Raw genomic sequence first — 13,033 nt, 5'->3', positions numbered from 1 at the left:
CTTTTTTGGCTACGCTATACCCATCCACCCCGTTAGATATTTTGCACCTGAATAAACATTGTTCATGGGAAGTGAATACAGCTGGAATATCGTGGGCAGGAACAGCGAATATGTAGTGTTCTAGATGGATGCACCCAGTAGAGTGGCTATGGGTTATGAAGGGCGGAGGAGGATATCAACAGCAGGACATAAAAGAGTACTGAACGGCTGTCTTACTTACTTTGTATCGACTACCTCGTAAAAAAAGAAAAAAGAAAGAAAGTGCATGTTTGTCTGTGCGTGGGTGGGTGCAAGTACGTGTGTGTGTGAGAGAGAGAGACTATTCATAAGGTCGGTCTAAATCTTACGCAATGTAAACATTTCAACCCTAACTCTGACATTACGTGAACGTCATCTTAGTAGGAGGATGAGGACATGCAGCAGAGCGGTGGACCAGTTTGTGCCAGACAGGGAGAGGCAGAGACCGCCACCACAACACACCTCCTCCTCCATCTCTGTCCTCACGTTGTCCTCACTCTCCCTCAGCCTCCCTCACAATGGCCCCTCTCAGCTTCCGCCCACCCCAGCCTGCCTCTCCTCTCTGAGGAGCTGGTGGTGGTGCCAGCCTCTACTCTGTACAGCGGTCAGCAGGCCCAGCCCAGAGTGGGTTCAAATCATAGTGTGATGTTGGACTTGCTACAGAAATGCTATACTACAGTCACTCAGCACCAGTCCCTCAGCCTTTGAGTCATAATGTGGTCTGTCACTGATCACTGCCCATGCTTTTGGCGTAAGCACAGGCTTGTATGACGCAATTTGACGAGACTGAAGAGACGTGTAAATGCATTTTGGGGATTGAGTAGTTGAATAGTATGGGTCGATCGCGTACTCCGAGAATCTGGATAATCTAGTAGATCCATACTAGATTTCTCGCATACAAAAATTTCACATACTATATATACAGTGTGAACGCACTGCATACTCAAAATCTACGTCATACCTAGTATGAATAGTATGCTAGTATGCCGTTCCGATCACAGCCAAAGTGTAAGATTAGAATGGAGAAGGTGAAAGAGGAGCGAGCAGAATGAGAAATTACTGTCTGTTGTCGCGAGCCTGAAGGATCCCCTTCTCTGGTGGAAATCTTAATGGCCAAAATCAAAAGCCAGCCGCTTTCCACTGTGATGTTTAGAAAATAGCATGTTTTTTTGTCAATAATACCGTCATAAAACCATAAATTGCTAAATAATAAACGCCTGAAGAGTGTTTGTCCAGCGCCACTGTCTATGGTTGAAGACGCTATTGAAAGTGATGACAGAACGTTTTGGAAAAAATTGTAAAATAAATAGCCTAACCTGTAAAAAACATAATACTATTTAGAAGCAATCATAATCGCGTGTCACGTGACCGCTTCTCAGAAGGATACGCAAATGTAATGCTGCTGTATTTATCTGCATCTGTAACTACCAAGCTAATGAGAAAGAGCAGTTCATTCAATTAAGACGCTGTTCCAAGATGTCGCTCTTCATAGGTCTTCCGTGCACCCTCCATCAGCGGAGCTAGGTAGGCCTATGTTAAGTGTTTCATTTGATGTGTTCCATGTATTTTCATGTACGGTGTAGCCTACTAAAGTGAGCCCTTCCACTTGTATTTGTGAAACTATAAAGTGTGCTTCTGGTGTTTTTCACAGTGCTCAACATTAATGCATTGTAGTAGTAAAGTATAGAGCTCCCTGATTTGAAATTGGCAGCTCAACAATGTCATTTTGAATCCCACGGTTAACCGAAACGGTTTAATGGTATAAAAAATTGAAAACCATCCAACCCTAGTGAATACTGTACGGACTATCCGATTTTTATTAAATTGTTGTTATTATTTAACTTGTGAAAAGGTGTGAATCTATTGTTTGCTCTACCCTCACCATGTGTGAACATATCCTGTTCCACTAGACTGCTCTCTCTCTGTGGTTAAATGAGAACTAAGTGCCCTAATTGGAATCTAATATTGCAGGAATGGATCTTTTTTCAAGATGCCTCTTCACCAGACGGGTGAGAGAAGATCGATAGGTCAGATGAGGCCTTAAATCAGCCAAACACTGGACTCTGCGTCCTCCAACAGCAGCACAAACAAGCACAAACCAGTGATTGGTTGAGACAGAGGTATCTGGCATTGCCGTGTATTGATCGTGTGGCGCGCACTCTATTCCTTCTAAATCCTCTTTGTTTTTGGCCCGTCTATGTTTCCAGACTGTGGTAAACTGGTCACAAACTGTGGTGTATGAGTGGTAAACTGGTGACACAAACATCACAGTCTGGTCTCTCTGACACTAAGCAACTCTTACCATAACCCTAACCCTCTTATTTGGGGGGTTTGGAAATATGTGCCTGTCACACACACACACACGCGCACACACGCACACACGCACACACACACACACACACACACACACACCTTCACTAGGGTTGTGTCCCAGATTCTCCTCTGTATTTTACAACAGAGGCAAACCGATGGGTCTCTCTACGCCAGCCTCCACATGATGTGCCTGTCTGAGGGACTGTACAGTGTCCCTGGTCGTCACACGTGACTGGGGAATGGGACTCCTGCAGAGACTCTTGCAGGCAGCACGAGCACACAGCCATTTCCAATGTCCTAGTGAGATGCTTATCCCAGAGCAAGGCATGAAATTGACACCCCACCAGCTGCCAAATCGTGTTAGTGTGTATATTTCATACTGAGTGAGTTATGGTCGTAGAGGACTGTGAAATCTATGTATTTGTTATTTCCATCCGGGTGGGACAAGGTATGCATGTGGGCAGGACGTCAGGCTCGCCTCTAAACAATGGCCCTTTTCACTGAGTGCTTATGTAGGGGACCAGGATTCCTACACAGCCTCATTCATCTAGCTCAACACGACACCACGCGGGGGGCTTTCATAGGTCGGAAGCTCGTTCAAGCCTCCACAAAGGGAAAATTGTTGATACAGCAGGCCCGACATGCTGACTTGGGATATCGTAACACTTGCCGTTAGCCGACTCACGATGTAGCATGAAGTGCTGTTTTTCAAGGACTTGATCTGGCAACGCTGTTGCCACGATAGCCTGTGTTAGAGAGATGGAGCCAGGCCCTCTCTCCCTGTGTGTAACACGAGTGGCTTCGCCCACATGTCTGCCAGCGCTCTGATACACTCACTGAAAGACGGCGTAACCCGATCCGCCTTGTCACCACCAGAGATGTTGTGGGTGTAGAGAGGACCGGTGGATCCGCTGAGGAGAGGAGTGAGGTTTTATTTGACGTCTTTTGTCCTTACTTGTGTTAATGTTCTGCTTCAGGGCTGTCAGCGGTTCCCTTGTCGACTAGTAAATATCCGGCCTGGAAATGATTAACACCAACGCTGGCCCAAAAAATAGAAGTGATGCATATCTCCTTCAGCCTTACTGATTAGAGACTGTTGCAAGTCCCGCATGTCTGAATAAAGCATTTACACATTACAATGGCCTGTCAGTGGCTGTGTGATTCGTTTTGTGTGTGTTTTTTCTCTCTCTCTCGCTCGCTCACTCTTTCTTTTCTCTCTCTCTCTCTCTCTCTCTCTCTCTCTCTCTCTCTCTCTCTCTCTCTTTGTTATTATGTTTTGTGTCTTTGTTATTATGTTTTGTGATGTTATGTATGTTGATGTTATTCTTCTTTGTCATATGTTTTTGTGATGATTTCTTGTATATGTTTTGTGTAGACCCCAGGAAGAGTAGCTGATGCTTTACATCAGGTAATGGGGATCCTAATAAGTCAAATCAAATCTAATCCTTTCTCTTTCTTTCTCTCTTTCTCTTTCTCTTTCTTTCTCTCTTTCTCTTTCTCTTTCTCTTTCTCTTTCTCTCGCTCTACTCCTCTTCACTCCTCTCTCTCTTGCCTCATTATGGCTAGGGTTGTTGATGGAGGAGACAGCGGTGATCTGCGCTGACCCTCTGCCTACCCTTGTCTTAATCTCCAGCCTCATTTCCTCTGCTGGCACACGTCACCCTGTGGTGTGTGCTTACCCCTTGGCTCTCCTCTCCACAGGGCCAGAATCAGACAGACATGCAGTCCCTTTGATTCCACTTCCTGCTCCCTTTCCTGCGACAGTAATCTCTTGTTAATCTATCTCTTATATTTATAAGTTCAGATGCATTTCCGGGTTTCTCCTCTCAGGTGGATACAGAGTCATCCACTTTGTGATGAGTGCTGTGGTCTTGCTAGCTATGAATGCCTGTTGCTCTCTGTAACAGAGGAATCACTGCTGTGTGTTTGCATGAACCCAGAGCCTCCATGCTGTTGTTGATGTACAGAAGCATCAAGCAGGTCCCCTGAGGCTATGAGGTCAGGAGCGACGCAAGGACGTCTGAACGAACCCTCTGAGCTGTCAGGAAATGTGCAGTTGCAGATGCATCCGAGTTCAGTTTGTCTCGTTTACACTGGATTGCTGCCCAGTTTCGAAGTCCCCATATCAGAGGTGTGTTACAGCACCTGAGAGAGGGCGGCTACAGTCACTGATGCTTCCCCCGTTAGCGCTTTGAGACGAGACAGAATGTTCTCATTACTGTCAATCAATCCACCGTTTGACACATCAGTATGATCCATGGCTGGTTTACTCATCTCTTATTACAAACCAGCTTCTAAAAAGACAGGGCACTGGGGCCGTCTAAGGACGTTGTAGCTTCTCATAGAGATTTGGGGGCGGGGGGGGAGCGAGCTCGGGGAGGCCCAAGGTTCATTTGTCTTGTCTTTCTTTCCTCCCTCCCTCCGTTTCCCTGAGCTCTGCCTGTGGCGCGTTGAGACTCGTCTGATCCGTGAGGAGTTACAGAGGACATTAGTCTGGCAGAGACAGAGTATGGTCTCCTCACAGGCTGTTTGATTATAGGCTGTGGACAGACAGACAGACAGACGGCTCTGTCTCGTCCTCCCATAGAGATTAGTCTGACACCTCAGCCAGACTGGCATGGCTCTGAGGGGCGCATGTGGCTACCACTGTGGACTCTGTAATTGGTAATTCCCCACTTGGGAGAGTGTCTGGAGTAACAATCAGTTGTATATCATGTATTCCTGTGATTGTCTCATTGTTAATAATTCATGGTGGCTGGGCCTGATAACAAAACAAGACTGCTCCATTCTTTTTATTCCAATGGTGCTGCAAATACTTATTTGCATGTGTGAACTTGTGGGCAAATTTAGAAAGTTTCACTTCCCTTTTTTTGTGTGAAATGATGAGGTGTGTGTCTGTATGATTGTGTGTCTGTGTTTTGCCTGTTCACTGAGTTTTCATTATACACATTTCCCCATGCACAGTGAACATGCCCCCATCGTGTGTGCGTGTGTGTGTGTGTGTGTGTGTTGACCTGTTCTTAATAGAGTTCTGTGGGAGCAGAGACAGGCACCTGCCTCTCCTGGCCAACAGAACCAACCCCCCCCCCCTGCCCCCCCCTCCACACACACACAGATTGGCTCCCGTTTCATTATCCATTCTCAGCTTTGATGATCATGGGCCAACCAAATTTGCTCGCTCCGCTCATGCCCACTGATCTGGGCCAGCTGGGGCCCTCTGAGAGGCTGCCAAATGTGGCCCAGCATGCAGCCCAGCATGCAGCCCAGCAGCCCAGCATGCAGCCCAGCAGCCCAGCATGCAGCCGTGTTCTAGCGCCTTCTCATTTTTGGCCAGCACTGACCAGCCTGGGTAGGGAGCCTTTGAAGGGTGCACTAATCATCACCACACTGCTGCTGAGAACCAGAGGGGAGAGGATGACAAGAATGGGAATGTGGTGCTCTGGTCCAATATATGGAGATGGATTATTATTATCCATACAAAAGCAGCACTCCATATAGTATACTGTCGAGTGTAAAAATAGACCTGGCTCACTCACGACCTGCTCTTACACCACCGTCACCACCACTTAGGTTTAGTATCGGCTAGTTAAAGAAATTGCAAATGTTCAAATGGAGCTATTTTCAAACTACTTTAAATTACACACATAATAACCCTCCTTCTGTCCCTGCTCTCTCCAAATAAGTTGTTTTATGAACATTTGTAAAACATTTTCCTACCCCAGAAGTCTCCCATAGTCTTAGCCTGTCTAACGCAGAAGCTACCGTAATCTTTTTTCTTTTGTAAAGATTCCACTGGGTCTGTGTATCCTTGATGAACTCCTGGTCATCCCAGACAGGAGGGATCTGTAGCCTAGCATGATAAACCCAGAGTTTAAAGAACAGAGGAGATGTTCCCCTGGGGTCTGGACCCAACCAGAACAGGCCTCTGCCCTGAGTAGGAGGAAGCAGCTGGTGTGAGAAGTCTAGTCAAGTGACTCATGTCAAGTGTTCTTACTATTCCTAAGGACAAAATGTCCATAATAATATTGGCGCTTAATATTAGTACATCTACAGTGATGTGATGAATGAAGTCGTCTTTCTCTACATGAAATGACAATTGAGGTGCATGCTATATCACCCTCATCATCATCATCATCATAATCATATTCAGAAAATATGCTTAAGGGACTAAACTTCTGCGTGTGAAACTGAAAGCTAAGCCACACAATGGACATACCCTTGGTCTGCCCAGCAAGCCAGTAAAGGATATAATTAGCTTAGTGGTTTCTTGCTGTACGGTGCATTAAGTCAGCTTAGGCCTGAATGTTCTACTGGACTAGTGGAGGACGACAGTGAGGTTCCAATTTACCAGCCTGAGTAGCTGTGGGCCCTTGACCTCAACCCTGGGCGTTCACTGGAGCCTCCCATTAGTTAAGTATGGGTTCAGTTACGGTATTTAGACCATTAAAAGCCATTCTCCCTCAGTCACTTAGAATCTGGGTTGGAGAAGGAGGGTTTATGTCGAGGCTACCACAAAATGGAGGTTTGTATGAAGCTCTCTGAAAGGCCTGTGTTTTACTGGGGCGATCACCAAGGGTAGAGAGAAATATTTTCTTCTTTGTTTTGGAAAAAGAAAACAGACTAGGGTACATTTTTAAAGATTTCTGCCTAGTCATTCTTTGACGTTTCAGGGAAGTCACGTTGTTGGACTTTTCAAAGTGATGACCTTGAGTACTGGAGTACGTGTGTGTGGTCTCAGATGAGAAACTGTATTGGCTGGGTGGCCTTGACTCTCTGAGAACAGGCTTCTTTCACAGAGTAGCAAGATCTTAAGGCAACAGTTCCCAAACTTTCTCAGGAAATACTGGTTTCAAATTGGGTTCCCATGAGAACATCAAACTAACCTCTTATGATTTGGTCAATAAAACACAAACATTTGTATTTTGTAAACAGACAAACATTGTCTGCGTATTGCACCTGTAGCAGATACTGCAGTGTTTTGCGGCTCATTATTCAACCAATTAGAGCATATAAATTACCTGAGGACCTCGGTAATATATTTTTTACCTGGGGTAATTCGGTAATTTTTATCCCGTCCGGACCGACCATGTCAGTGATATACTCCGGGGACCCCAGTAATTATTCCGGCTGGAATTACCTACTGTTTTTCAGCAAACCCTGAGGTCCTCTGATAATTATATTACCGTCCGGATTGACATGTCAGTATTTGGTACGCATTGCCTGATTTTGCGCGATATTAATACTAGAATTTACCGTTTTGACCGGGGTGTGAGATCTAAGGTATTAGGTGAGCTCTGTGCAAACAATGGATGTGGATGACATTATTGACTCCCTTGAATCTCCACTATCGGATAACCAAACCACCTAAAAGGTTAATCGACGACGACGATGTAAGTGACGATGGACTGATTTCTTCTTCTGAACCAGTTCTAGCGAATTTACCTAACATTAGCTTGTAAACTGTGCAGTTTGTATGGTCTGGATCTAACACTCTATAAATCACGGTGTCTGACAACACACAGGGATGAAGTTAGGGGTGGGAATCGCAAGGTAACTCACGTATTGATAACCGTACAATATTTTGCCCCCCGTACCGCCCCCCCCCCCAAATTCATCAACGATACATCACAATATCTGTTAACTGGTATTTCATAACGTGGTTCCAGTGTTAGCAGCATTCAGGATATCTGTGTTAACTGGTATTTCATAACGTGGTTCCAGTGTTAGCAGCATTCAGGATATCTGTGTTAACTGGTATTTCATAACGTGGTTCCAGTGTTGCAGCATTCAGCAGAAACCTTCGTTTTCCACAACACTACAGGCGAAGGTCCTTGCAAATAAACCCAGATAGACTTGGTAATAGTCAGAGCCCTCGGGGAGTTAAAGGGAAGCCTTGTTTTGAAATATAATCGTTCCAGACTTTAGATGTTGTATCTGTTTTTCCCCGCTTTGCACCGATTTCAGCCATTCATCTTCTTAATTTTGATAACATCACAACATTCTGATAGAACATCGACATGCTAGAAACACATAACTACACATAATTAGATGATCACACACAGCCCCAAACGCGAACACATCCCAAAACGAACGTATTTACAAAAGTCTCCCTTACCTGTAGCATATGGCAAAGGAGAATAGTAAATCTAATCCACAAATTATGAGTATTTTGTGATCGTTAAACTGCTGTTTATTATATCGAGTGGGTACTTTAAAACGTAAAGTTTCGTGTTATGAAAAAAAACGAGTGCGAGTGGTTTCGGCTGCGTTCGTAAATTCGCTCTGGAAATCTGATCAGCAGTCATGGAATGCCTCTTGTCCAATCAAATTACTTGTTGTTGCTACACGTGCGTTGTGTTGTGGGTCTGACAAAACAGCCGGCGGGAACAGCTTCTTCTTCTGTGATGTTAAATGGCAGCTTGCACCCGAAACGTAAACATGCATCGAGATGTTTTAATCCATCCGGATCGGTCATTAAAATCACTGGGGTCCTAGGGTAAAAAAAATATTACAGAGGTCCTCAGGTAATTTATATGCCATCCGGACAGGGCTCAAGGCTAGTCTATGCTGCTCGTCCAAGTATATGTTTCTTGGCTTCAGCTTTTGAATATGTAAGCATGTTTATGATAACCTCCCTAACCCTTTTACACTCGGCTGAATGTCTCCATGAGGAACACGGCTGCCGCTACGGCAGGTGCTACCATCCGGATGACCCAAAGGTCAACAGGAAATGTCAATGAACACCAGAGTCCTTCTTGAGAGGACAGCACTGGCCAAGGGGGCCGGTGGCCTTGTCTCACGGTGGTGTTTTAACTGACAAAATGGGGTGCCCACCCTGCTGCCTGTGAATGCCCCTCTATAAAGTGACTAGTCCATAAAAGTTTTATGAGGTGTAGAGATTCCGGGGGGCCGGGAGGAGGGGGGGGGGGGGGGGGGTGGTGGTGTGTGTCAGGAAATGGCATACTAGTCCTTGGGGAACCTTGGAGTAAAATCCTATATGTCGTCTACCTCCTATTCCAAATATCATTATTTATTTATTTTTTTTGCCTTTTAGTGTCTGAAACATAATTTTTGATGTTTTCATGTTCACTGATTTTAGGAAGGAAATGAATGAAGCAGAGTTGCAGCCAGTTTGAAATCTGCCTCTTGTAGTTCCTCATTCAGCTTGGACGCATGAATGGATTTTGCTACTCATAAACTGTGCTGATCTGGAGGGCTGCTCATTAATGACTCCATCATTTACACAGGTGGTGTTGAACACGGTGATTAAAGGCTCTCTGTGAATTGAAATCCTGTTAAGTCACGCACGGCTTCAGATTCTGTGCAACTAGAGTGTGCGTGTGTGTGTGTACAGTGAACATGCCCTCATTGTGTGTGTGTGTATGTGTGTGTGTGTGTGTGTGTGTGTGTGTGAGATCAGAGAGGGGGAGTATCTGTGTTGTTCTGTCCTGTGACTAAAGGCCACAGGGCTCTGGGCTGATACAGAGAGGCAGAGAGATCGTCCTTGAACTTCTCCCAGTCCATTCTTGAGTTAAAATGAAACAAATAGAAGGCCTTGTATGCTTCCTACAGTATCGCTAGCCTATATTAGATTAGCCTCACCGAATGGCATCGTTACATAGAAGAGACATGAGTTCACAACGAGGACAATTTCAAATGTTAAATGAAACCAACATTCTGAGTACAATGTATCCTGATTCTCGTGGCTTTTTGTTTTGTTTTGTTATTTCCATTTTCTGTTGGTTAGGCTTGATACCAGGAGACACATGTACTGTAGGCTACTTGGGAGTGTGCCCTCCTCACAGGTACTTTAAAGCACACATATTGTCCCTCCAGTCTCTGCCCAGTAGTTGGATAGATGCCCAGTGTAAAGGTTGCGCTCCAAGACTGTGGGAGAGTGATGGCCCATGGCCTCAGAGACCGGTTAGGACAACAGGAGGGAGCAGCAGACAGAGTGAAAGGTTATGTTCAGCCGCTGGGCAGAGCACAGTTTATCAGCCGCCGGAGGGCTCGCCTGCGAGGCAGCATGACAGCTGAAGCAGATGAAATGAAATGACCTACAAAAGCGTTGAACCACAAAGCTTTGAACTATGAAATTGCTGGCGATCAGCTTTGTGTGAACAACATTAGAAATGCCACGCCATTCTAAATTCCATGATTTGGATGATGTCAGACTAAAACCTTGTGTAAGTAAGAGAACGTGGTCGGGGTGATGTTGGGACACGTCTCACTGTGTGTGTGTCTGTGTCTGTGTGTGTGTGTGTGTGTGTGTGTGTGTGTGTGTCTGTGTGTGTTCCCTTCTCCATAGAGCTGCCAGAGAACTGGACAGACACGCGGGAGACCCTGCTGGAGGGGATGGTGTTCCAGCTCAAGTACCTGGGCGTCACGCTGGTGGAGCAGCCCAAAGGAGAGGAGCTGTCTGCAGCTGCCGTCAAGAGGATCGTTGCCACCGTGAGCAAACCACACAGACCTCACCTTCAAATGCCCTCCCCCGCCACACCCTGCGTACCATTTAGTTCCATCCCATATATTACAACACTCCCATCACCACAATACGACACAATCCCATTTAGTTGTTTCTCAATTCCATCCTTCTTCGACCTTCAATGAGGAGCAACCTGCTGCCACTTTGCCACGGGCATACGGTGGCATTTAGAACAGATGCAATTAGTTTTGATGTGACCTGCTGTATTACTTTTGAGCAGGTTTATTACAGAGGAAGGCTTATTGTTATTAAGTCTGGCAGCTTCATCTTAATTAAGTTTAAGTGCGCTGATTGGGGGTACACAGCCCCGAGCCACAGATGCACAGTGTCTGCTCTGATTGGACCAGACGTGTGTGAGTCCATCTCTGGACACTAACCTTGTCCTGAAAAATGTAATTATGTGTACTTGTACTCTTATCCTGTCGAATCATAGAGGAAGTGGACTATCGACGTAAATAAAACAAGCGTTAAAAAAAACATTGATATAGCCTCGAGTCGTCTGTCCTTCTCCGTGCTCTACCGAGCTCTCCACTCACTTTTTAAGAACGTGCCACTGGAGCCTCTGTGTCTCGCCTCCGTTAAGCCTCCTGAGTGGTGTTTGTGTGCGTTATGGAAATCTAATGAGCTGCTTTGTCTCGGCGGTGTGTGCTAGGGATATCATTAGCACTGCTTTGATTGAGCATAGGAGGCTGAAGCACTTCCCTCGGTCTGGACCGGACGCATTCTTTCGGAGTGTTCAGCCCACAACGTGTTTCTGCGGTATAATGCATGATACATTGTGGCCTTTTTCAGAGGGAGATGTGTTTTGGCTGGGAGGAGGGGGGGGGGGGGGGGCTGGCTGGCTGGCTGGCTGGCTATGTGCTTGATAAATGCCTGATGGTGTTGAAGGTTGTTTTTTGTTCTGTGAAAAAACATTTAGCTGCACACCTGCAACAATAGTCAGTGTGTCCCAAGGATGTGAAGGTTGAATATTTTGAATAACAATTTCTCTCTCCCTCCTTACCATCTCCAGGCCAAAGCCAGCGGCAAGAAGCTCCAGAAAGTGACGTTGAAAGTGTCCCCGAGAGGGATCATTCTCTACGACAGTGCCTCCAATCAGCTGATTGAAAACATCTCCATATACAGGTTGGTCCTCATCCTTCTCTCCCCTCTCTTTCACACAGGAATCACCAACGTGCCGGAAATAGCTCTCTCTCTCTCTCTCTCTGACTAACCTGAGCCGTCCAGATATTAAATGAATTCCGACTTCCATCGAGCCCAGTTGATCTTTTTCAATCTGCCGTAAAACAAAAGTTGTTTTTCCCCCCTTCCAAACCCGCCCATCCGTCATGTAGAGGCTGAGTGTGCTGGGAGTTGCGGTAGGCGCGGGCCAAGGCGGAGAATGGAGGAGGAGGAGGAGGGAGGGAAGGAGGGTAGGTGGGAGGGAGGGAGGGTGGGGAAGGAGGAGGGTGGGGAAGGAGCGTCACATCAATCACAACTCTCAGTAGTCCTCTACAACAGCTGTGTGTCTGAGCTTTCACCCGGGGTGTTCATGCACACACACACTCACACTCACTCACTCACTCACTCCTCCCAAGATAGCTGATTGCCCGAGGGTATCACACAGCAACATACAGTCCACTTCTCAAGTTCTCCTAATTCACTCGTCCATTCTCACATTAGCACAGACATAAAACAGAATGCTACTCGTGTCTAGGCCAAGCTTGAATCACTTCACTCCAAGCTGAAGATACCACATTTATGAGACGCAGAGACGAAGCAGGGCTTCACAGCGTTCCATCTGGAGACGCAGTCAAGACCTTGATCTCCCCCCCCCCCCAGAGGGACAGGGGTGGAGGAGGACAGATTGAGGACGAGATCACAATCATGTCCCTCCTCCCTCTTCACGCGGCACTCCTGTCTCCTCCGCACGTCCTGTCCAGCTGCGACCCGGCGGCGTTAAGTAGAAAGTAAACGGGGTGTCCTTCACCACGGTCCCCCTCCTGAGGTATCTGCTCAGAAGATGGACGGGGGGTAAATGAAATGGATCTGATTCCGCAACGCTCTCACTCCCAACATCTGTTGTAAATCTCGGGAGCGACGCCGCGTGCAGCTGTGGGTTTATAGATTCGTTTTTTTTTTTTTTTTTTTACACATTGCATTTTTAGAGCACTGAGTCATCTGTTAACTAGACGTTTGATCTCTTCTGTTCCCCGTTTGAAAAAGTAGGGCAGGTGA

The 13,033-nt window shown here is 46.3% G+C and overlaps 1 protein-coding gene across 1 annotated transcript in view; it reads left to right on the top strand.

The window, feature by feature from the left end:
- The window catches only part of ldlrap1b (low density lipoprotein receptor adaptor protein 1b), a 34,970-nt gene that overhangs the window by 4,924 nt on the left and 17,013 nt on the right, over nucleotides 1-13,033 (top strand). The window contains exons 2-3 of the mRNA XM_080534598.1: nucleotides 10,640-10,782; nucleotides 11,829-11,941. Coding sequence (XP_080390724.1) covers nucleotides 10,640-10,782; nucleotides 11,829-11,941 — 256 coding nt within the window. The remainder of the gene's footprint in view (nucleotides 1-10,639; nucleotides 10,783-11,828; nucleotides 11,942-13,033) is intronic.

Source organism: Nansenia antarctica (assembly GCF_963989245.1).
Source record: "Nansenia antarctica genome assembly, chromosome: 1".
Lineage (NCBI taxonomy): Eukaryota > Metazoa > Chordata > Actinopteri > Argentiniformes > Microstomatidae > Nansenia > Nansenia antarctica.
The sequence above is the reverse complement of the archived record's forward strand: the minus strand, read 5'-3'. Positions and strand labels throughout refer to the sequence as shown.